At 39.2% G+C, this 24716-nt stretch overlaps 1 protein-coding gene across 1 annotated transcript in view; it reads right to left on the reverse strand.

Moving 5' to 3' along the window:
* The window catches only part of CRPPA (CDP-L-ribitol pyrophosphorylase A), a 106646-nt gene extending 86804 nt beyond the window's left edge, over nt 1-19842 (reverse strand). Inside the window, exons 1-2 of the mRNA XM_063152433.1 lie at nt 19682-19842; nt 12542-12821 (exon numbers count right to left, since the gene is read on the reverse strand). Of these exons, the coding sequence (XP_063008503.1) occupies nt 12542-12821; nt 19682-19842 (441 nt within the window). The remainder of the gene's footprint in view (nt 1-12541; nt 12822-19681) is intronic.
* Nucleotides 19843-24716: the final 4874 nt, after the last annotated feature.

Genomic DNA, 24716 nt, shown 5'->3' on the forward strand with positions numbered 1-24716 from the left:
TCAGTATAACAAAGCATCACAAGTGTTTCCAGTGGATCCAAGGTGTACTAACCCATCTTTTCACTAAACAGTAACATATTGTTCTCAATTTATCATACTGTTTAGATGTGTGTATTCAGCGAATCCATAACCAGGATGAGCTTTAAGATCAGACAGCAAAATCAGTTCAAGGACTGCTGAATCCAAAAAGTATCAATGACATGTTTTATTACAAAATTAAATATGAATTTTTAGATCACAGAAGCTGACACACAACATAACAATTTGGCTAACATAATGAAGTACAGCTTACTTTTACTGAAAATTCATAAATAATTAAAATCCTCATTTTATTTATAATAAGGTTATATTAGGTAGTAAAATCCAAACAGAACCCATTAAAATTTTCATAAGGATTAGGGAGGGAGATGGAGCTGTTATCAAAAGCAACAAATTATCCAGCTTACAGATATCCAAAACACACTGCAGTATTCAACAGGGACCAGCACTCCCCACTTACAGCACAACACACCAAGAACAAGTTATCATGGAGCCAAAAGGTCCAAAAGAGCATGATAACCAACACACATCGCTGATTTGGTCATTCTGGGTAGCCAGTGCTGAAACAGAACAATGATAAATTGCTGCAAATCTCAACAAATTGAATGACATGGACTAGGAATAAAAAAAAAAAAAAAAAAAAAAAAAAAAAGTTGCAGTGGCACAAAATCCTTACAAAAAATGTCAGAACTACTTTTGTTTTAGAACAGTGTGGTAACAAGTTCAGACAACCACAGATCCTCTGTGCTAGCCTACTAAAACAAAAGTATGCTGTGCCTTTGGCATGCTTACCTTGTCCCCAGTAAGCCCCAAGTACTAACACAGACCCAAAAAGTCCAGCCACACCACCAGCCTGGAACCCTCAGCTTAAGAGAGTGGGAATGACAGCTTACAACTTTACAGAGTCTAGTCATAAATGAGCAAAGCCTTCCATCTCTCTAACATGACTTCTTTTCATTTTTTGATTACACCAACAATACTTTTCTTCTCCATTCATAGCCTCTGCCTCCCCTGAAATTCATTTTCCCTATGCTATCTTCTCAGCTGTCTAGTACTATTAAGTGTATATTTTATGTTTTATTTCTTTAATATTTAAATCATTCCAACTAACAATTCAATGTTTTAATATTACTTAGGAATAGGCCTGACATGAGACATAGAAAAACAAGCCTTTGAGTGCTAAGTTTAAAAGAATGTTCCTATTCTTAAGCTTTTACATGTTTTCTCAATATTCATATTTATACATTTTAATTCTTTATTCAGACTTGTTTTCAGTTCTGACAAGCAAAATATGACTGAATCAAGACTCACAAATAATTTAGCCACCCTGCCTTAGAAAAAATAAATTTGGCTCGCATATATACACTGAAAACAGAAGTACATTAGAAATACATTTTCATCATTTCAAAGCAGCTAACTTCTTTGAAACTGTATGCTGGAGATGGTGGGGCTTGTCACACTTAGTAGGGCCACTATATCTATCTTGGAACACCATTAAAGTCAGTTTTATAACTGTGAACTTGGTAAACATACAAGCAATTTTATCTTGCTTTGCCATGAAGACAAGAATTGCATTAGGACACTGGTGAACTACGTAACAATAACAATCAATGTTAATTTAGACAAGCTAGGTATCTAACAGTTTACAAATATGTCCTGGAATGGTTTTTGTTGGGTGAAAGACTGTTTATATATTTCCAAACACTACCATCTCATAGGGATTTCAGTCTAAATTAGGTCTGGCTATGAACCAGCAAAAGAAGCTCAGAATAACTATGATTAATTTCTTCTCATTTTTTTCCATCAAACTGTTTCCACATGTTACTACAGGGAGAGTATTCTTTTACACAGATCAAACTACTTTCCAGGAAGGGCATTCACAGCCATCTACAGTATGAAAAAAAATACAGAAATAAACACAGTATCTCTGATACATGAAACAGGTAGAAACCTGCACTTCTATTCAGACATTTACATTCAAACTAATTGTATCTACAGTAATCAACATACTTCAGACACAATCAGTAATTACCATTTGAGTTAGAAGAATTGTCTCCACTGAAAGAGTTCCTATTTCAAATTTATCAAATAGAACCTTCAAAGCAAAATTCAAAAAGTTAATTATAAGATTAAAATATTTCACATATTTAAGAGGATGTTCTTTTCAGATTCCTTCTATATCTAATAAAAGAAAAGGCACATAACCTTTTTTGTAAAATAAAGCAATTAGAGAATTACTTCTAATAAACATTTACGGTATAGCATTAAAATACCATATTTTAACCTTTTCTTCGTACGTTTCTTTTTTTTTTTTTTGGTTTTCATTTTCTGTATTTTGTATCCAGCTCTTATCTAGGACTACATTTTTTTTTCTATAACCAAAATTTTAATCTATGATAAGTTATATTATTCCAGTGCAGAAATGGAAGATTTAGGGTATTTCCTCTTCCAATCTATAGAAATCCTAGCAAAACAACTCTATTTCAAGGGACAAGATGGAGGCAGAAACAAAGTCATGACACAAGCCATAAGCCACCACGCCTTTACAGAAGTGCAGTTGAAAACAACTGCTCAACCACGCGAGCAAAGTTTTCTAAACTTGGATGTGAACACTTGTTCAAGCCCAAACTAGCCAAGCTTCCAAACTGAACTAATACAAGCCTGCACATAGTCCTCAGAGTTCATAACCTCATTCTGCACCCAGAACCCACCTACTTTCTGGATAGCAAGGCAAGGCAGCAGTTTGGTCGCATGGTCTTAACTCAAAGCTGTCACCATCTGCCCCCATAACTCATTTTGTAGATGTTGTGTCCAAAAGACCCCCCAAGCCAGCTGCACACTTCTCTTGAAGGACCAGATACAGCATGGAGTCAGTCAGGACTACAGGACAAGCAAGATGACTCAGTAAAGGACAGTGCACCACAATAAAGGTAGAGGTGCTCTCATTAGCATGCAGAAACGTAAGTTTGAGGCCAGGGCATAGCATACTTTCACCCACACTCACACCCAGACTCTCCCATGTAGCATGGGAGAGACACAACTTATGTGACTGTGCTGTGGTGGGGCCAGGATTCCTTCTACCTATTCCTTCTACTGACAAACAAGCACAATCTGCAACCTGGGTTGTGTATCCATTAGAAATTAGGTCTGAAGAAAAAGGATTACCTTCTTTCTGCAAGGGTATCTTCTTTAACAAAAAGAATAATTCTTAAATTACCTTATTTTGAATTTTTTTGGGCAAAAGAAAAAACCAAAAGACAAAATTCATAATCCTTATGGCTACGCCATATTTGAGTCTCATTAGTGAGCACTAGAATTTCCTTTATGTAGGCAGTATCACCAGCCAGCGCAATTTCAGCTATCTTGACACATTTGCACTGGCAGCTTTTAATTGCCCAAGGACAGAATTGGTTGAAATGTTAAACAAGCCTAGTCTTACACAGATATTAAACCTAATCATCAGCCAGACAAAAAGAAGGTTAATTAGAACACATGTAAGGAGTTTTGAACACTAAGAAAAAAAGGTTTGTATGCTAAACTTCACCTAATTTCCTTAAAGTCTGTTTACCCAGCTGGCTAGAAGCAACAGTCAAACTCACTAAAATTGGGCACATGTTAATCTTAAACCAACACCAGGAAGGAAGAAGTTATAATTGTGTTTATTCCTAGCTGAAAGAGAGGGGATGTTTAATCAGAAATTTAATATACACTTTGATCCAATGTTAATGAGCTGACACTATGTTGTACATTGAAATGACTTCAAAGACATAGGATGCCTTAAACAAATGTAATGTATATTTATGACACTGTTTAGAAAAAGAAAATATTTCTTCTAATGAGGTCACCTTTATCAGAATATACTATCTGAGTAATTGGTGATAGCACATGTACATATAGACATGTCAAAACCCCAATTAGCTAGAGCAAACTAAGGACAATAACAGCAACTGTTGCTCAAAAATTAAGATTGCACATGTTCTTTTTTACTTTACATAATTTCTGTTCTTTTGTATTTAAAGCCTTTACTTCTAAGCATTAGTAAATATTGTTTTGGCCTGATCAACCACATGCTAAATTCTAAATGTTATTCTGTGGAACAAATAAGATTTCTCAGAGAAAATAGAAAAGATTCCCCTCAAAAAGTCAGAATAATAGGAATACATATATTTTTTAAAAAATATAGATATTTAAAGCAGAGGAAAGAAGCAGAACTAGATGTATAACAGGGTACAATTTTTCAACACATAGCACTGAAAACAAGCTCAAAAATGTACCATAAGTAGAAAAGAAGGAAAACCAAGTACATATGCACTAAGGAAAAAGGAAGAAGAGTGGTACTGCAAACAATGACACAACAGTTATGTGAACATTTGATTTCATATCAAGATTGGATTTTTTTTTTAAACAGACTGAAAGTAAGTCATAAGAATGTCATTTATGTTGTTCTTGTATCATGAATTACTGACATAAATTTTTAAAACAATAAAGCATAAAATAGAAAAGTTCACAGGATTAAACCAATATATACATTTTCAATGTGTCATACAAATAACATAGCATTTCTTCTAGTGCATTCTTTATCTGTGCATTCCTTGTGAGAATCCAAGAATGGTCAAGGAAGTTAGTGTTTTCCATTGATACAACAGCACAGTACATTACATAAAATACTTTTTGTCACATTATTAGCCAAAAAAGATCCTACTACCTTAGTCAACATATTTAACTTTTTCTTTTAGTCACAGCGCATTAACTGGAAATGTTTAACAACATGCTCTTGTTTAATAAGTGATTTTTCTTCTAGATACATTTTTTTAAAATATGTTAAAGTTTGGCATAGAGTCTGTATAACGCTACTAACAATTTAATATTAAGTATATGATACACACCACCCATGGCATCCCTCACCTGAAGAGCAGCACATGCTGGTGCAGAGTTTCAAGATTTTCTTATGACCTATTTATTCTTTTCAGTTGTTAGCAATAGTTGTACACTAAACACAATTACAATGGATTCCATAAGATGTATAATTCGGTCTAAGCAATTCAAATATTTCAAAGCAAATCACATGGCCAGTAATCCACCATCAGTTTTCAGTAATTTTTGAAGCATTTTAAATCATACTTACAGCTTTACATTTTGGCATTCATTCAACATAACTGACAATAAGATGAGCTACCAGAACTTTCTTGTTCTAACTCGTGCTGTACTACAAATCTAGGTGGCAAAATTTAAACAAAACATCTGCTCTAAAAATCAATGAAACACAAACCCAATAATTGTTGCCACTAAAATTAACAAAACTGTTTATTTTATTTTGACTGCATAGTATTACCTTGCACTAACAAGTAATGAAGCACAACTTACAGTCAGCAAGATATCTTTCATACCCCAAATACTAATTTACATTGCAAAAAGCAATCAGTGAGCGTGCACTCTGCCACCAAGGATTTTGCATATTACAGTAAATCAATATAAGGACAAGTTAGCACTTGTATTCAGTGGAGCAAAAATCTTGATGCAACTGCCACAGGAGTTAAACTTTTTTTTTTAGGAGGTTTATATTTTAAGAAGGATATTTTACCTCCAGACAGCATGCATCATCACAAAATCAACATCATGATGTGAAGGATACTGATCCACTGCGTATCATTTAACACATGATTTGCATCATTTTATGTAGAAGAAAAAAAGCTCAATGTGTTGTAGGAAGACTCTTGCACAATTTAATCAACTGAATGCAAAACTGCAATGTTTAATTAACAACTCTTTTCCCACGCATACAGTCCTGAGCAACCAAACCCTGTGGGCACTAAAGTTTGTGGTCACACAGTGCCCTAAGCAACTCTGCACATGCTTATCAAATGTCTTTGCCTTATGAACTTGCTCAGCTGCTTCTCTTAGAACTCCTTGTGCCTCTCCTTGCAGCAAACCTTGGATTCAGGTTTCTTTCCCTTAGAATTCATTAAATTCAAAATTTCAAATCACCTCTTTATACAGGCTTCATCTAACACTTTCTGTTACAAAGGGCCTAATAATACGGATCACTACACCTTGCCATGTCAGTTTGGCTCAAACAGTGACTTTAATATATGTATGTGGGGATTTGATACCTCATGAATTCTCTCCTACATGCTCCAGGGCTCCTCAAGGCAGTTTTAGTTCTTTCTGTACTACAGCCCACTGACTTCTTGGAAACAGGAGCATAAGCACAGAACCAGTCCAGCAAACGATTACAGCAGATGAAACAGGCCAAGTTGGCTTTCAGAAGCTCCACCTAACCTGCAGGGTTGGTGTTGTCCTTGCCACAAACACCTAGATTACAAACTCAGCCAAAATGCAGCTGAGAACATATCTCTTTCAAAATTCAGATAATCTTTCTTTTCAATGCAATATTTGGTGAAAAGGAGTAAAATTTACATGCCTAATCTTTAGTCAGAGAAGTATGGCTAAGAACCTCTTCCACATCTTGGAATGTAGGAGTTGCTAGAATGATCCAGGGCCTTTATTCAGCTTCTCACAGATGCTGGACAAGATAAGATTTCCCTTATTTTAAGGAACTATTCTTTAAACCTTTTATCTGCAGCAGGAAGGGGAAATCTGAGTGCTAAATAGACTGATCTTTGCATAAGGCTGCTTCATTTCCCAAATGCAACATTGTTTTCTCAGATAAAGCACACAGATTTTAACTAGCCTCAAATAAACAGCAGTACCATATATGCTGTTTCTCTAAATTTAAAGGGGGTACATCTCTAAATTTAAAGGGAGTACATTTTATAGACATTACAAAAAAATGACCCAAACAACCATTTAAGTACAGGAAACTATGCTCAGAATGTATTTTCAGAATAAATTAAGCCCATCTAAAAAAAAAAAAAAAAAGAAAGGAAGGTAAAAAACAATGTGTGTAGATTTCCAGAAACTAAAAAGTGGTGGATTAAGCCACCTTTTAGAAATACTAGTTGTGTTAGTACTAGGCTGGTTCTATTAGTGCAACACACAAATAATGCCAAGAAAAAAGGGAGACTGCAATTTGAGTTTCTGTCTATAGTTTCTGTATTTCAGCTGGGTGAGTTGCATCCTTCATAATAAATGTGATTAATTATCTAAAACACTTAAATTGAGACTGGGAAATGACAGAGTTGTTTTTCCCCTACCAATGTCCTCCCACCATCAAACATTACATCTTCTTAGGACTAAGACTACAAGTATTTACTAACAATGCATTAGTTCTCCATTTAACACAGAAAACAATTAACAACTTGGCTTAGATGGTTTTAATTTCTATGGGACCAAAAATGCCATAAGCTATGGAAATATCATTATACTTTCAATAGTTATCCATTAAAAAGGAAAAATGCATTGTATACCTGTTTTTTGTACAACAGCATAATCACACTTCATTTCTTCATACAATCAGGGCTGCTAAGGAGCTCCTGATCTTTACAATAATGTAGAATCATAAAATAGTTTGGGTTGCAAGGAGCATTTAAGGGTCATGTAGTCCAACCCTGCTGCAATGAGCACAGATGTCTTAAACTCTGAGTGAGATCAGGTTACTCAGCCTTGTTCAGCTGGACTTTGACTGTTTCAAGGGATGGGGCATCCATCGTCTCTTTAGGAAAACTCTTCCTGTGTTTCACAACCCCCCTGTAAAAAAAAATACTTGTCTCTATCTAGTCTGAATGTACTCTACTTTAGTTTAAAATCATTACCACTTGTCCTATTTCAATAGACCCTGCTACAAAGTTTGTCACCATCTTTCATATAAGCCCCCTTCAAGTACTCAGAGGGCACAATAAGGTCTCTCTGGAGCTCTCTTGTCCAGGCTAATTGACCCTAACTCTCTCAGCCTTTCATCGTAGGAGATGTTCAATCCATCTGATCATTTCTGTGGCCTTCTGCTGGACCTGCTCCAATAGGTCCACATCTTTCCTGTGTTGAGGACCTCAATGCCAGATGCAGTACCCCAGGTGGGCTCCCATGAAAGTTGAGTAGAGGGGCATAAACACCTCCCTGGACCTGCTGGCCACAACTCTCCTGGCCCAGAACACAGCTGGCTTTCTGGCTCTAAGTGCATACTGTCACTCATGACCAGCTTTTCATCCACAAGTACGCACTTTTCTGAAGTGTCCCTTCAATCCTTTCATTCCCCAGCCTTTACTGATCAGGAGCTTGCACTTGGCCATGTTGAACCTCAGTGTTTGCACAGGACCAGTGCTTGAACTTGTCCAGGTCCCTGTGCAGAGCACCCACCCCTTGGGCATATCAACCACACCATTCACCTTGGTGTCAGCTATGTACTTGCTCAGGGTGCATCTGATGCCAGTGTGTCTGCATCAATGATGAAGGTATTAAAGAGTACTGGTTGCAGCAGGAACCCATGAGGGACACCACTTGTCACTGATCTAGAGCTGGACATTGAGGTGTTAATCATTACCCTCTGAATGCAGCCAGACAACCAATTCCTCCTCCACTGAACAGTCCACCCGTCAAATCTTTCTCCAATTTTAAGAGAAGGAGATTGTGGATGACTGTGCCAAAGGCCTTAGGGAAGATGAGAGAGGCAACATCCGTAGCTCTTCCTCGTGCCACTGATGTAGTCACTCCATCATGGAGGGCCAGTAGGTTGGTGGAGCAGGACTGGCCCTTGGTGAAGCCATAATGGCACCCTCTAATCCCCTCCCGGTCCTCCATGTGCTTTAGTAGGCTAAGAGCATGTAGGTGTTTAAATGCTATTTTATTGACGAGTAACACCCCTACAATTCATTAATAATTACTTTTACACTGATGTTAGTCACTCTCCTAAAGTACAAAACTCATTCCATTCAGTCAAGATGGTAATAGTAGTATGCCATCAGTTCTTAATTCTGTTTTTGCACAGGGGTCTGACAAGACAGGGAGAGCACTGCAAAGCACCAAGCATACAATGAAAGCAGAACTTCTGAGAACACAGCAAAGGATAACTTCAGATGACCCAGTGTATAAATATGAATCAAAAACACTTCAGATGACCCAGTGTATAAATATGAATCAAAAACAATCTTGTCATTGATGCAGCCTTTGCTGCTTGCTAAAATCAATCTTTGAATGAAACAAAGAGGACAAAGACCAGGTGTAAAAATATTCTATATATGGAAAAACCATAGGAGATAAGAAAACAAAAAGATCCAAGAGCAAAAGTGCAAAGAAAGGTCAGAGGGGGTAAGAGGTCAGACAGCATTCTGTCCCCATTCAAGTACACTACACCAGATCATCTTATTTATCCACCCAAATCTTCCTTTACTGTCAGTGAAGAAAAAGAGGTGGTTTTTGGTTTGCCACCCACCAAGTTTTGCTAATGTAACTCAGCAACCATGGACAGCAAAATCAGTGGGTGAAAGAGGATCTACAGGGTTCCATGTTTTCTGCTCCAGCCTTCTACTACAGTAAGAGCGAGGAACAGACTGAGCACAACACGAAGTGTTTTCTGTCTGGGGGTATTACCTTCACCAACTGCCACTGGGTAGGAGTCCACAAGACTGAGCAGTACTGCACAGCTGTATTGGCATGTAAGCTTTGTTCAGGTCCTTGCTAAAGCTCAGAATAAAGTAATGATGTTAGACAGCTTCCAGAAACCAGCTTTTAAGAGTGCCATTTTGACTTAGTCCTTTCAACATAACATATTGTACTTTCAAATCTAGTTTATGTTAACCAGAGGGAAAAAAGTCTTTGGATGTGCCTACTTTTTGTAAACTCTCAATAGCAGAACTGACAAGTTCCCCCCCACCTTCCTGATTTCTTTTCCATGTAAGCATTTTTCATTTTAGTTTTGTTTAAAATGCAATGTTGGCAATGAGATATTGCTAGAGGCTTTGGACTGATGCCTTCTGAGGCTTCCACTTTTCCCAACTTTTACTGGCTGCAAAGAATTTGTTTCTAGAAACATATAATTTTAATTGCAAAATTACCCCAAAAACATAAATGGAATTTAATTGCTTACAAAGTAATATTTTGACATAATCAAGGAGTTGTTTGGGGGTTTAAGGCATAATTTATTAGTTCTGGTTAAGGTACACATTTTTATTCCCACAGGCAAATAACAAACCGATTAGTAAGTGCAATAAAGCAGTTTATTTGTCTGACAATTGGCAGCTAGAAGTGAATAACTTACTTGATCAATTGCCATTTTAAAGAACATTAAAGCTTCTCATAGTTATGTTATCTATCTGGTATGCAGACATATAACAATACAGCATTACCCCTATTAACATAAGTCATTTAATGTGATGTTTCTGCCAGGTTTTGTACCTTTCTACATAATGCAAGAGGAAGTAATTACTTTTTGTACTGAAAGATTGAAGAACTGACATCCTTTTAGATATGCAAAGAATTTGACCATAGGAAGAACTAAATATGATAGCTGCTCTCAATCAATTTTTTTCTGATATTCAAAACCATGCATACCAGTTTTAAGAAAGTCACAGCTTTCCATTTAGTTCCTCAGAATTCTGCAGTTCTCAAGTAGAAATAGCCACCTGTCTCTGGGAAGGTGGTTTTGTGGTTTTCCAATTTGTTACATAAAATGAAATTCTTCTCATGTTCCTTAACTCAATTACTTTGTCACATAATATCAACAGCAGGCAGCTTTTAGAGACTTTGAGCACACATCTCTCTGATGGCCCAGCCTTGCTGAAGCCAGTGGATCTCAGCTGACACAGAAAGCCACCACACACACTTCAGTCAAATGTCATGCAATGGAATAGACTATTCTACATGTACACAATCACCTCTTTGAGATCAAATGATACTTCAGTGATCCAGGTTAGGAAATATTTACTGCTCAGAAGTTCAGATGAACTAGAATACTGACTTGAGAAGGTCCATGGAGACTGCCTTGGTTCCCCCTACTTTTTTTCTTTAAATACCTTAATTCAATTAAAAATAAAACCAGGAGAAAATATTACACTAAAGTCACAAAACTTTCAAGAAAAACTGAATAAGTTAAACTCAAATGAGTATGATATACCTTAACATGAAAAGACAACACAAACACATTGAGAAAAGTTATTCTCATTTCAACCCAAAACCAGTACAATTAACTCCATTCTTCTACCACTCTCAAAGAATCACATTTAAAACTGATTTACAAAGAGGATTTATTTAGAAGTCTTTGGCAGAAAATCAATTCTTAAATGCTACTTTGTGCTATATGAGAAAGACTTTTAACAAATTTTTGACCAAACAGAATTTAAGTTTTAATAACTGGAAATCTATGTTCCAGACCACTGAAAACTATAGTGCAGAGTCTCTCTTTTATTGACATTTCTTATTAAGTCTATCTAAAAAAGAAGAGGCTCAATATATTTAGATTTGCTTTGCAACATAATGTTCAGAGAGACTTAACATAGTTTGATTTTCATGACAATGCTTAAGGCATCAATAATAAACATTTTAACAAGCTATATATTCCCCTTCTACACTATGAAAGTGTAGGAGCACTAAGGAAACACCACAGTTCATTCTTTGGACTCATTAATCCACTGTGCACATTGTGAACCACCTGTCAACTATCTTTTACCACATTTTCTGGAGGAAGACAAGCAGTGGTACATTTTTCGAGTTTTCTAGTACCCAAACAATCTGCTGTCACTAATGACTTCTACCTCAAACCATGTCCTTGAAGCAGGGAAGCATTATGCATCTCATTAATGGAGAATTCAAGAACAAATTAAAGATAATTAAATTTTGCAAACAAGCCTGTGGCTAAGTCATGATTTCTTACATCTCTGACTTGGGCAGTTCATCTAACAGTTCCTCTTGTTGCTAGTGCATACCTCTCCTATCACCTTGCATAACACAACTTCTTACCAACTCTTCTCTTTCATCTATCTTACTTTGTCAGAAATCTTTTTGGTTTCTGTGAGTAATCCCAGTCCTCAGATGCAGTGTTAAACAGGAGAACACCCAATCTACAGCTGGAGGCTTCCCACATACCCTGTTTTCCAGAGTCTGCAATGCTTACAGGTTCTAGAACAATTTAGCATTAATACAGAGACAGCTGTTTTGCTGTTTATTCAGGATTTGCATACAAGTTTGAGAGGAAAGCACAAAGTCTGCACAAGTACTTCAAGTCAACCAATGCAGTACACACACTCTTTGCTATTATTAGTACTCACTAACAGAACTGCTCTAGCATTTAGAGATAATTCTGCATGGAAAAAGGGGTAAACTATCATTACATAACCTACCTTTCAACTAACAAATTGCTGATTGATTCAATTGCTTACTGACAGTCTCCATGGCAACAATTATTCCCTGTACCAAATAATACCTGCAGTATTTAAAAATGTCAACCTCCCCCACCTGACCTCTCTGTGTAATAGGGAATCTGGATCTGTTCTACTTTAAAAAAAAATCATCACACATTAATAAAATTGCTAGAAAATTCCTGATTTATCAATCATGATTTTAAGCTGTACAGTATAAAGCACATTACAGAGTTCCATTGCTGTATAGTACATACCCCATGTTCTTTAGCAGCCATAACCACTTTTGAAACAATATCTTCTTCAACAAAAGGCCTCACAGCATCATGGATAATCACTACTTCTGGCTTCTGGAGCAAATGGCTGGAAAATTCATTCTCTGCAAACACTTTCAGTCCATTGAATATTGACCGGTGACGAGTTATTCCACCTTCTACTACCGTAACTCTTTTGTGGCCATATTTTTCAATGATAGTCTTCATTGTTTCAATATTTTCAGGAGAGACCACCACAACAATGTCAGATATCCAACTTATCCTAGAAAAATCAGTACAAAACCAGAGAAAGTAGACATGAATGACTAAATAAAAGTGAAGATATGTGAAACAAAGAAATTCATAACAATAAAAAAATCAAGATGGCTAAATAAAGCCCTTCTCAATATACCCAAGTCCACGTTTTTGTACTCCACCCCTTAAGGGAGAGCTATAACAGAAGATTTATACCAATGACACTGGAGTTCTGGGAAGGGACTTGCTTCCAACAACCACTTTGCAGAGGGGCACATTCTGATAACTCTTCAAAAGCCTTGAAAACTTTTCTTACTCCAGCATCATTCCTAACTTCAAACAGAACTTGTAAATCAAACAGGAATAGTTTTCTAGTCAGTTTCTAATAAACTGGTAAATCCTGTGGCCTGGAATATTCCATGTTCCAGTGAAGCACACAGCGTACATGGGAATAAGACAATCAAGAAAAAGTCTGAAACAAAGATCACTATCAAGACAGGCATGAGCAGTAATTGACAGAATGGTAATGAATGAAAACCGTAACACTTTAATACTGACAAGAAGCATTACCTTGTAGTTTGACAAAAATATATATATTTATAAACACAAAGGTTTCTGCTGTAAGAAGCTAGACAATGTAAAAATATAGCTGTGTTAGTCAATAATACCATATCAAAAATACATTTTCAGAGATCTCTAAGATTTTACTGTTGGCATCAGCCCTGCTTTAGAACTGAGGGGTTGTACAGGGGGAAGCGAATGACCCACAGACCACAAAATGAAAACCAATCACAAGTGAAACTAGGCTGAAATCATACTTCTGTCAAAGTATCTAGTAATACAAATTCTAGTAATATGGAGCATACTGTACTTCAAAACAACAGAAATACCATAATCCAAATCCATTGTAGTGTCCTATTTTCTAAATACCTACATAGAGAACACTAAAAAAAGTAATTGTGTTCCCTGTGTCCCCACAGATGGCAGAAGAACGTTTTAGCATGTCAGACAAGAAAGTCACCAGACGAGCAATGATTAAAAGATAAATTACTATGTTCAAATTATCCATATGTAGCTTACATGCCCAGCCAGGGAGAAAGAGAGACAAGTACAACACACTGACTAAAACTAGTAAAGCTACTGGAACTAATATTGCAGACACAAAAAGAATGAAGGTACTAAGAACTGAATATTTACAGTTAGAAAAATAAAAGTATGAAATTCACAGTTCAGAAATACAGAGGCTCAAGATACTGATTTCTGCAATGACACATGACAAGACATTGCCTGGGAACCATTCTTACTTCAAAAGCAAAATTAATCTGTGTTACAAAGCAGTTGCCTAGAACTACGTGAAACAACAGAGCATCTTCCACCTTATTAATGGGGGTGGGGGTTGTAATTAATAATACTCCATGGAAAACTGTTTAAATGAATTGTAAAATAACTATTTAAAATAAAGTTCTATTAGCATTCTTCAAAAGAAAAATACTTGTCCTTGTGTTCATTTTACTATTAGCAAAGGCAGAAAATACAGCCAAACTAACATATTCTCAGCATTCTTTAAGTATTGAAGTTGCCCAAAAGTAAAATCTGGAATCATGTGGTTTCAAGTTTCATTTCAACTTATCCCTCACCACAGGTCCATCAAAAGGTTTAAAAATCTCTCATATGATTTCTGGCATACTCTTATATTTAACTACAAAACACAGCACTTCTGTATGACTTCAATTTGGAACTAGGGCAAACTAACTGGATTCATCTCAGTTCTTTTAAATACAGAGTCAGTCATTTAAGAAAGCAAAATTCAGAAAGAGCTATTTCACACTAATCGTGAACAAGAGCTCTGTATTTTGATTTGCAGAAGGACTGAAGCCTTACACAGCACCCAGAAACTGGACAGTCTGCACAGTCACAGTGACTGTGTCAGAAGAGCACTGACACTGCCCTTTCTGGAGTCAAAGGAAACAGATTTTGAGGCAACTGGGTAGTACACAGCATGCTCTGAGAAGCAGGGAAGAGAACACAAGTACTGGCCAGCCTGTGATAAATCTCTGCACAGAGGGGGTGGAATGGCTCAAGGCCTCCAGTGGTACAATACACCAAAAAGTGACAGGATGCGGTCACAGCTCCACCCTGTGTCTGCATAAACACATTTGTAAACTTGAGTATGTCCTCCTTAAACTCATTCTGGACCCATGTTCTATAATTAGAGCTTGGATTCAGGAATGTAACATATTCATTTAAGAGCATAAAGGTATCCTCCAGATTAATTACATACAGAACAGCTTAGGGTTTGTCCCACTAAAACTCATGAAAAGTACTAATCCAGTAAAGTACGCTACAAATTTTAATGAATGAGAGCTGTGCACCACACAGGTTGCTAGCACTTCTGAAGATCTGCTTATGGAACTGTTGCAAATGTTTTAAAGAAGGAGAAAGAAGTAGTATACACTCCAATAAATGAATCCCTTTTCCCTCCCTTAATTTGTCACATCCTTTCCTTCAGAAACATTTCATACTAAAATAACAATCTCTGCGTAGATTCCAGTTTACTGGATTTTCCAGTCTACTGCTCAAATCCAGTTTAAAAACACCATTTCAAACACTATTTCAATTTCATAACTGTAATATTGGATCAAGCTTCAGAAAGAATCAGCATGACCCATGAAAAAGATGACAATACTGTACTCCAACATGCTTTAACAACACACAAGTCTATTGCTTCCATACAACACAGGCTGTTGATCCAAAGTGGAAAATCAAGTCTGACCAAATGCCCAGTTACAATCACTTCACCACTGCCTTGGGAGGATCCCAATACTAGCAGAAAGCAAACAATGAGGCAGAAAGGACTATATATTTCTTTCCTGCAGCTATCCTTCTCCTCATCACCTACATACAGACTTACTGCCTAGTAAAACATAGTATTGTTCCAATAAATTTCAAACAGAAGTGCAAACACAGTAGCTGAGCTAGAACTGAAACTGGGGGAGCTCTTTAACTCTGCAGCAGATTAAGGTATTCCTTCAAAACACAGGCTGCAGAGGAAATGAAACAAGCCCACTTTGAAACTGTATCACCTAAATGGCATGCTGAGGTACAAATGTGACCCAGATTTAACCCTCTACTTGACTCACACAGAAACCAGCGCTGAAATCTGATATAAGACTCAAATACCCACGCTCAATCTCTTGCAACTCTTTCACTGCCACTAAAAAGCTCTTCAATATAACCTACTGAGACCAGCAAATAAAGGCCAGAACCAGACAGTCACTACTGAGATGGCTTTAGCAGTGTTAGACAGGATCTTTCACTGTCACAGAAACTTTCAGAGGTGAAAGATAAATCATTGTATTACTTTTGCTAACCTTATTAAAAACCAAAGGAGAAAAAGAAACATCAAGAACAAAATCTATTTGCCAAATGCAAGTGTAACTTCCTTTTGCTCCATAAAAGCTTCATTATGAATTTATTGATTTATGAAAAAACACATTCAAACAAATGTATCTCTTACAGTACAAAAATGAAAGCAGGAACTTTTACAGTAGACTAAGAAAGTTTGGAGGATCTCATCTCATCTCATCAGAAACCACTCAACTTTTTCCAGAAATAAAATGCTTCTTATGAGTCAGACATGATAAAAAAGATACCTCCATAAAATTTGCTGTAACTATTTTTTGCTCTTAAGCTATTTCAAAAAAGAAAAAAAAAGCGAATGACAACTGGACAAAAAGAAGTATTAGAGTAGATCCACTTCACAAAACTGTAATTGTGTGACTTACAGACCCTGTGAATATGCACCAGTCAGTGGAGAAAAACACTTGGCAAATAACTAGGCAAGACACTTCCAAAGAGGTGCTTCTCTGGGAGCTTCCCCAGGGGATTTTAAAATACCTCCCCCTGTTTTAAGATACTACAATAAAGAAAACAAAGCTGTCTGAAACCTTTATGGAAAGTTTTAATTCTGACAGTGAAGACATCAGCTCTGCTTTCCTTTTATAACCACTCATTGTACTTGCAACAGCTGGTGAAATATGAGCACAGCGAGAATACTTTAAAATCAATCTTTACCTTAGTTTTTTTCCTCTCTAAAGATCAGTAAAATATGCATGCATGTGTGCATACAGAGCTAAGATTCCTCCCTGCCTCAGAGAAAGAATTGAAAAGGTTCTATTCTAACAAACATACTTACACCAAAAAGAAATCAAATGAAGGAAAAACTCTGCTAGTTGTTACAGAAGCAAAAACAAGGAATGCCACTCTAAATCAGTGGAACTTGTTGCAAAAGCCTTGCATAGTTCAACAAAAGCAGGAACAAATTCAATAGGAAAAAGAGACATTTAAGTTTTCTAACACATTTTAATTTTAGCCTGAAGCTAAGGCCTGACCTTCCTATCAGTGCCACTGCAGTGACAATTAAAACCAACAATTTCTTCTTACCCTAGTTTTGTTCATCTCCTCTTCCTCAGAGTATCATCTGTGATTACTATTGGCAGGCCAATGTCCTACATTATCCTACACAATAGGATGCAGTGCTTATTCATTCATGTCTGCTCTTGTCTCAGCTGCCCATTTTTCCCACACTGATATTTAAGAGTCTCACCACTTTCAGCTGAACAGCATAAAAATATTCTTCTACTGATCTTTAAAAAGCACATGCAAAGATAGCTGCACATCCTTGAACTGCTCGTGTGTTTTTGTCTATACAATGCTACCTCTTTTCTAGATTTAAAAAAGCTCCAAAACAGTCACACCAGCCCAGATGTCCAGTTCAACAGAAGTTATTACAGGCTAATGAGTCAATGACCCATTCAGTTACATCAGGTAAACAACAAGCATAAGACACAGTATCAAACTAAACACAAAATCTGCCATTTCTGGGTAGATTATAGATTATGTGATAAACTGCAGTTCCACAATATTACATGCTTGTGCTTACATATGCACAAAGTAAGAACAAGGTACATCCTTCACCGTTTCAGAGCCAGAAGTGAAAGTGTTGAGATGAAAATGAAAGCCATTCCTAGCTTTGGATTAGATCTGTTCCAGCTCCTCATACACATCTATACCAATCAACACTGCAATTCAGCAGAGGTGGCAGGAAGCTCTGCCTGACAGAGCACTGGCAGGGGTTATTGAGCTTCTGAGCACAAGCACCAAGTTGTTACTGTCACAATCAACTTGGCTGAACTGCACAACAAGAAATCAACCCAATTTTTTGCATCTTTAGGACAAATATAATACTGCTGCTCAAAGTATGGCTATTTTCTCAGGGCTTACTGGCAGTAAAAATAAAGTGTTGTTTTTTGGGGTTTTTTTAATGCATAACATTTCCTTCCCAAACCTCACTCTGTTCTCTTTTCCAGGTCTCCAATACACTGAGTGAGGATATAATTCTTCTCTGTAGATTCCCATGACATTTTGGCAGAAATTATAGCTGTGGCAAGCTTTGGATTGGATGCTTTGCTTACTCATGTGCTTAGCTTTGCAACTGGCTGCTGTTGAAAATTAAATAAACAAGCAGTATTTCTTTCATAAAGTAACAAGTGACCCGAGGGAAGCCTCCCTGGGTGGGAATGGAAAAAGAGTTCCAATTTTGAAGTAGTACAAGTTTCCATGTGTTAAGAACTTTGGGACATGTTGGCAATTTTATTTCTTTTACTAATCTCCAATCCTTCCCATTTATTCTCTCTAAAAATCTAAAGGTTTGTTTTCCTAGGGGTTACTGCAACACATCCAGAATGCCCCACGACACTCGGCTCCAACCTGCAGTGTTTCAAATGACACTAGATACAAGACTTATATTATGTTAACATTTGACAATAATTTATTAACTATCAGTCCCATGCCTAGAACTCAACAGCCTTATGGAAAGGAAAAGCCTGGCTGCTAAGAAATCCCATTACTTTAATCCTTTGCTCCAACACAGAATCATAGAATGTTAAGGGTTGGAAGGCACCCTAAAGATCATCTAGCCCCAATCTCCCTGCCATGGACTGTGACATCCCCAGACCAGACTGCTCAAGGCCTTATCCAACCTAGCCTTGAATGCTACCTGGGTTGGGACATCCACAATCTCCTGGGGAAACCAGTTCTGGCTCCTCACCATCCTAACAGTAAAGAATTTCTTCCTAACACCTAACCTAAATTTCCCATCATTCAATTTGTACCCATTACTCCTTGAGATATCACTACAACATAAACATGGAAAAGTTAAACTTGCACCTTCACACTACATAGGCCACCAGCTTCTAGTCCAGCAACTATAACTTAAACACTTTTCTTTCAAACTTCCTACTGATGTCCGTGTTTTTCCACGGGCAATAGTGGAGCATAACGCAGTGCTGGACATCAGTGAGTTCATTCATCTCATAGTGAGGAGTGGCTAATTTTTCGAAGCCTTTGGACATTATAAAGACCATCTCCAATGGCAGAACAAATGCCTTTTCAGGGCTGATGGACAGTCAGTCCTGTGACTGTCCCCAACAGCTGCGGTGGGCTCAAAGCTCACCAAACCAGCCACTGCAGCTGAACAGCTGATCTCCAAGAGCCAAGGAATGCGGCACAGCCTCGAAGCATGGACAGGCTGGGGGAGGAGGGCGGAGAGCCACCCGGGATGGCGGCGCTAGAGCCAGGCTGGGGCGGGGGAAGCGCCAGCTCCCGCCCGGGACTCGGTCCCAGGTGAGGGGGCCCAGGCACACCTCGGTCCCTTCCCGGTGTGACCGGGCGGGGAGGGACGGAGTCACCGCAAGGAAAACTAGACCTGCTCTAGTGCCCAGGGCCTGAGGCGAGGGCAGCGAGGGCTGCCTGCGGCTCTCCGGGGCCCGGGGCCCGGCAGGAGCCGGCGGGGCGCGGTCGGAAGCCGAGCGGCGCCGGGCTCGTTACCTCTCCATGGCCCGCACCGCGTAGCTGACGAGCGGCCTCCCCTGCACGGCGCAGAACTGCTTGGGGGTGGCACCGCCCAGGCGCTCCCCGCTCCCGCCCGCCGGCAGCACGGCCGAAACCGACACGCCGCCGGGCGCGGCGCCGCGGCCGCGGGGCTCCATCTGCGCCGGGCCCGGCGGCGGCTCCGCTCCGCGCCCCCCGCGGCACCAACAGCGCAACCGCCCGCCCGCCTGTTTTATTCGCCCACGACGTCCGCGATCCAAAGAATCCAGCGCCCGCCCGCTCGCCTGCCCCCGGCGCACACCGGGCCCTACCACTCGCCCCCCCCGCGCTACGCGAGCCCCCGCAGGAGCTCCCCCGGGCCCGGCAGCCCCGCGGGAACGCCCGGACCGCGGCGAGGGAGCGGCCGGGGCAGCGAGGGAGCGGCCGGGGCAGCGCGGCAGGGCCGAGGCGGGCACACAGAGCCGCTGCCCGGGCACGGCTGCCATGGGCCCTTTAAATGCCCGGCGCGCGGGTGGCTCGGGGCGGGGCCGCGCTGAGGGGCGGGGGAGCCGCGTCCCGCCCGGTCCCGGCGGGAGAGGGGCCGGGGAGCACGGCCGGGGAGCCTGTGGTGGTGAGGAGATAAACAGGGAAAAGCAAACCGGAACCCTGGGCCCTGCGTGTTCGCTAGAGCCCAAGAGGCTGGCTGGGTCTTAAGTCATCGAGTCCAATCGTTAACCCAGCGTGGCCGTATTCACTGTTTAACTACATTTCCCAGGTGTTACATCCATGCACCTTTGGAACACTTCCAGGGATCCGGACTCTGCTACTTCCCTGGGCATCCCGTTTTAATGTCAGCCCTTTCAATGAAGAATTTTTTCTTAATATCCAACATAAACCTCCCCTGGTGCAACTTGAGGCAATTTCGTTTTCTGACCCTCGCTGCCCGGGAGAAGAGGCCGATTCCCACCTGAGTCCGGCCTCCTTTCAGGCAGTGTAGAGTGATGGATGGGGTCTCTCCCAAGCCTCCTCTTCTCCAGCTCTCTCAGCCACTCCTCACAGGACTTGTGCTCCAGACTCTTCCCCAGCCTCTTTGCCCTTCTCTGGACTCACTCCAGCACCTCAATGTGTTTTTTGAAGTGAAGGTCCAAAACTGGACGCAGCACTTTAGGTGTGGCCTAACCATTGTCAAGAATAGCAAGAGTACCACACGCTATTTCTGATACAAGCCAACATGCCATTGGCCTTCTTGGCTGCCTGGCTCATGTTCAGCCACTATCAACCAGCACCTGCAGGTAAAACTCAGTGGTAGTCAACTCACTGCTAGGATCTGGGATGTTCCAGCTTGTCTCATGGTGTTACTGTAAGCAGTGATGGCTGAGACATGTTTGGAAAATTCCCAGGGCTGATATTCATTAAATGGCAGAGGAGGCGCAGCCTGGTGATCACCTGTCAGGACCTTAGTGAGGTGGCAGGTGCCAGGCAAGCCAGGAAGCTGAGCCAGGGGGTGCAGGTTGAGGTCAGGGAGGCATCAGACCAGGTGCAGACATAGGAGGCCAACAGTAAAGACTGCTTAAAAGCAGCTCCCAAAGCACAACAAGGAAAGGAGGGTTGAGAAGAGGGCTGCTTCTAGCTTTTTCATTACAGCTCTTACTAGTGGAAGGACTGTGTTTGTACTTGACAAGTTGGACTCCTTAACTCAGTAATCCAGGCTTGAAGGTGGGGGTACTCAGGGCCTTGGCCCTTGCCTCTTTGACATTATTTTTAGGAAAATTTCAATGTCTTACATGCACCAAATAAGCAAAATCTTTAGAGTCTGCAAAATTTCTTTATATCTTTGAGAAGATAGGTTATTTACAGCTTTTCAGGGTTCTCTTAGTTGTGTTAAGAGGAACCTAAGAAAATCACATACAGAGACCTTTCTGAGGAGTAAGCATGAAAGTTTATGTGCCAGCTGGGCTGCTTTGCAATGCCAATAGTAGACTGGAGTAAAATGATGATATGGGCTTGCAGAGGCATCAAAAGTAGGAGCCATACAATAGGAGTGCAGTGATCCCTCCTAGCAAAGGCAAGACTCCACAGGTATTTTTGATACCTGCAGTAGCAGGAAAGTCATGCACAGCACAGGCACTTTGCATGCTGAGGTGTCAAGCTTTTGGAGTGGAGACTTTTCACCAGAGAAGGAATTAGCTAGAAATTGAACTGCCTTCCTCCCAATGAGTGCTGGTCTCATTGTCTTCAGGACAGTTTAGCATGTGGGATTTTTTTTTTAATCCATTGGTTCAGCAACTATGTTCTTTTTTAGCAGGTCTTTTGTTTTCTTTTCTTGGAAAGCATTTCACTACCTAATTCCTGACTGATGACATATATTTGTGTGTTGTCTCTTGATGACATATATTTGTTGTCTCTTTTAGGACTTCCAAGTTTGCACCGTGAGTCAGCATCACTTCATTATTATTAGATGCCCAAAATTAATTTTTCTTCTTAAGCTTGGCACCTCTTAATATCCACGATGATCTTAGATTCTGATTTTTTCTTGCAGCAGTTCTATACAAATGTGTTCATGGAAGCTTATTCTGCAGCATTCCCATTTTTCCAATTTTTTTCAGTGTAACATATTCTGAATTCCTGCCTCAGGTCTTCATGCATTCATTCATAAAAAACATACCTCTTGTTTGACTTTCTGTAAGGAACAAAATAAGTTCTTTTTAGTTCCATGACTTCTCCCACTGTACATGAGTTCTGAGGAGTAGGTAAGTGAGACATTGCCAACACCAAAACAGCCTTCAGAACTACTTTCCCCTTCCTTCTTGACACTGCGGTTTTGTATGTCATCACCTATACCCACAATCTGTTGTGCCCAGTGTCTTCTTTCTTGTCCAGCCAGTGTTTCCCCACTTCATCTCATTCATTAATATTAATTTCTGTGAAGGAACATGTGCCAATTTGGTTGTGTTCTTGCTCTGAAGTCCATTTCCCTTACTATGCTAGGGGTATTACACTTGATCAATCCAGAATAAATTATTTTTGATGGGTGGACTTTGCTGCATGCAGACTTCAGTGTCCTCAAATCTGTTGTATATCATGGTGAGATTTTACAATCCAGCCAAAAAGAACTTTGAAGCTGCTTTTGGCTGCACTTGAACATGAAATGTTTCTGAAGTTCTCATGCTTTCCGCAGTCCCTGTGGAGTCAAAAGATTCTTGACTTGTGTTGATAGCCCCTGGTAATTTCTCCAGAAGCCCATCAGATTCTTGGCATCTTGGTTATACTTAACTTGCTACTGCTATTTCTCCTTTTTTTTTTCTGTTTTCTTAGACAATGATGTGGAAGGAAGAGCATATATAACATTCATATATATTTATATTATGCTTTACCATGAATTAAGAAAACCGGGATTTGGGGGTTTACATTTTTTTAATATTCATTTGTTATTAACATGCAGTGAAGCACTTTGTGAATGCAGCAACACTTTGTGCATACATAATTTATCTTCAGTTCCATTCCATTATACATTTTGTATTTAATCAATATAATATTTTAGTTGCTGTGAATATATATGCATGCTCATACATAGACATTGGAAGTGGGTAAAATGTAAATTCACACATACTGGAAGAACAATTTTGCACAGTTTTTTTCTGGATAAAAAGGGACAGAGGCAGCATTTACCTCAAAGCAAGTAAAGAGCAGGCTAATCAATCATTTCTGTGCAGGGGTATAACATCTGAAACCACAGTTGTAGTTTGCAATTATGCAGTAAATATGCCAATCATATCTTTGAAAAGAAAAGTGGGCTTTTTTCCTTTTTTTTTTTTTTTTTTTTTTTTATTGGAGAAAGAAGATATGTACAAATTGGAATCAAATTACAATAGTGAAATGCACCTGACAATTTGACTCCTGGGAGAAAAAAATCATCTGTTTCTATGACTGAAACTCATAATAGGGTTTTTAGAGAACATTAAGCTATGGGAGTGGTAGATATCATTCTGAAAGGCTTTTGTGGAAAAAATAGTGAAAGAATAAAATTTCTTGATTTGAAATTGCCGTTGAGTCTTCTGTAGGTGGGGTATAGCTGAGAAATTGTCCTTTTCTCAAAACTCTTGAAGCATTTTATTTTTAATGCAGGTGAAATAAGATTAATTTGCCTGTTCCTGACAAGCTGCAAAGTTCACTAGCATTTTAAAGGGAAATGCATGCAATTGAAGAATATTTTGCAAGTTAAAGTAAATTGTAAAAGCAAAATTACAAAACCCCATAATATACTGTGGAGGTGCAGGATCTTTTCTAAAAGACAGCATAAAGATAAAAATATTACAAATCTGAGAGCTCTTCTTGAAGCTAACATGGTATCTATAGCCTTCTGAGCAGTTGTGCAGGCTTTTAACCAGAACCTTGTGTTTGCAGGATTGTATTTCACTAATTTTATCCAGATATATACATTTTTACTTCAGTGGTGGCAAGCCATAAAATGAACATCCAGAGCTGTAAGGAAGGAAGTGGGATGCCAGTTCTCTTTAGACAGGTTTTGTGTTCAAGTAGGACAGCAATCTTGGCTCTCCTGAAACCACCAATAACTGTCTCAAATACTAGAATTCACTATTTACAGAAACTGACATGGGTTCCTTGCCTATCTAAAGAGATTAGGAAGCCCCTCAAAGGATAGAATTTCAGTTTTTATCTTGCATGTCCGTTGCTGTTTGTAGCACTTTGCACAAGATCTCCAAGTCTTAGGCTTCATAGAAAGCATGCTTATTTTTTTCCAGATATTTTATTTCAGTTCTGACTGATCACTAGAAGAAATAATCGTTATTTTATGCTCTTCACAATTTTCTAGCTGTTGCCTGAGTCTGAGGGCTGATCAGCCATCCACATGTTCCTTTAAGACTGACTTACATCTTCACCATTTCAATCTTTGTTGCACAGCAGCTGCCTTGAAGTGTTTGCTCTGTGGTGACAGTGGTTTCCAAGCCAATATAGTGTCATAGGGAACACAGAGCTTGAGGCAGTATAATAGATGGGGCAATGTTGAAAAGGGCAAAAATATTTTCTTTGC

The sequence above is a fragment of the Melospiza melodia genome, chromosome 1 (genome assembly GCF_035770615.1).
Source record: "Melospiza melodia melodia isolate bMelMel2 chromosome 1, bMelMel2.pri, whole genome shotgun sequence".
Taxonomy (NCBI): Eukaryota; Metazoa; Chordata; class Aves; order Passeriformes; family Passerellidae; genus Melospiza; species Melospiza melodia.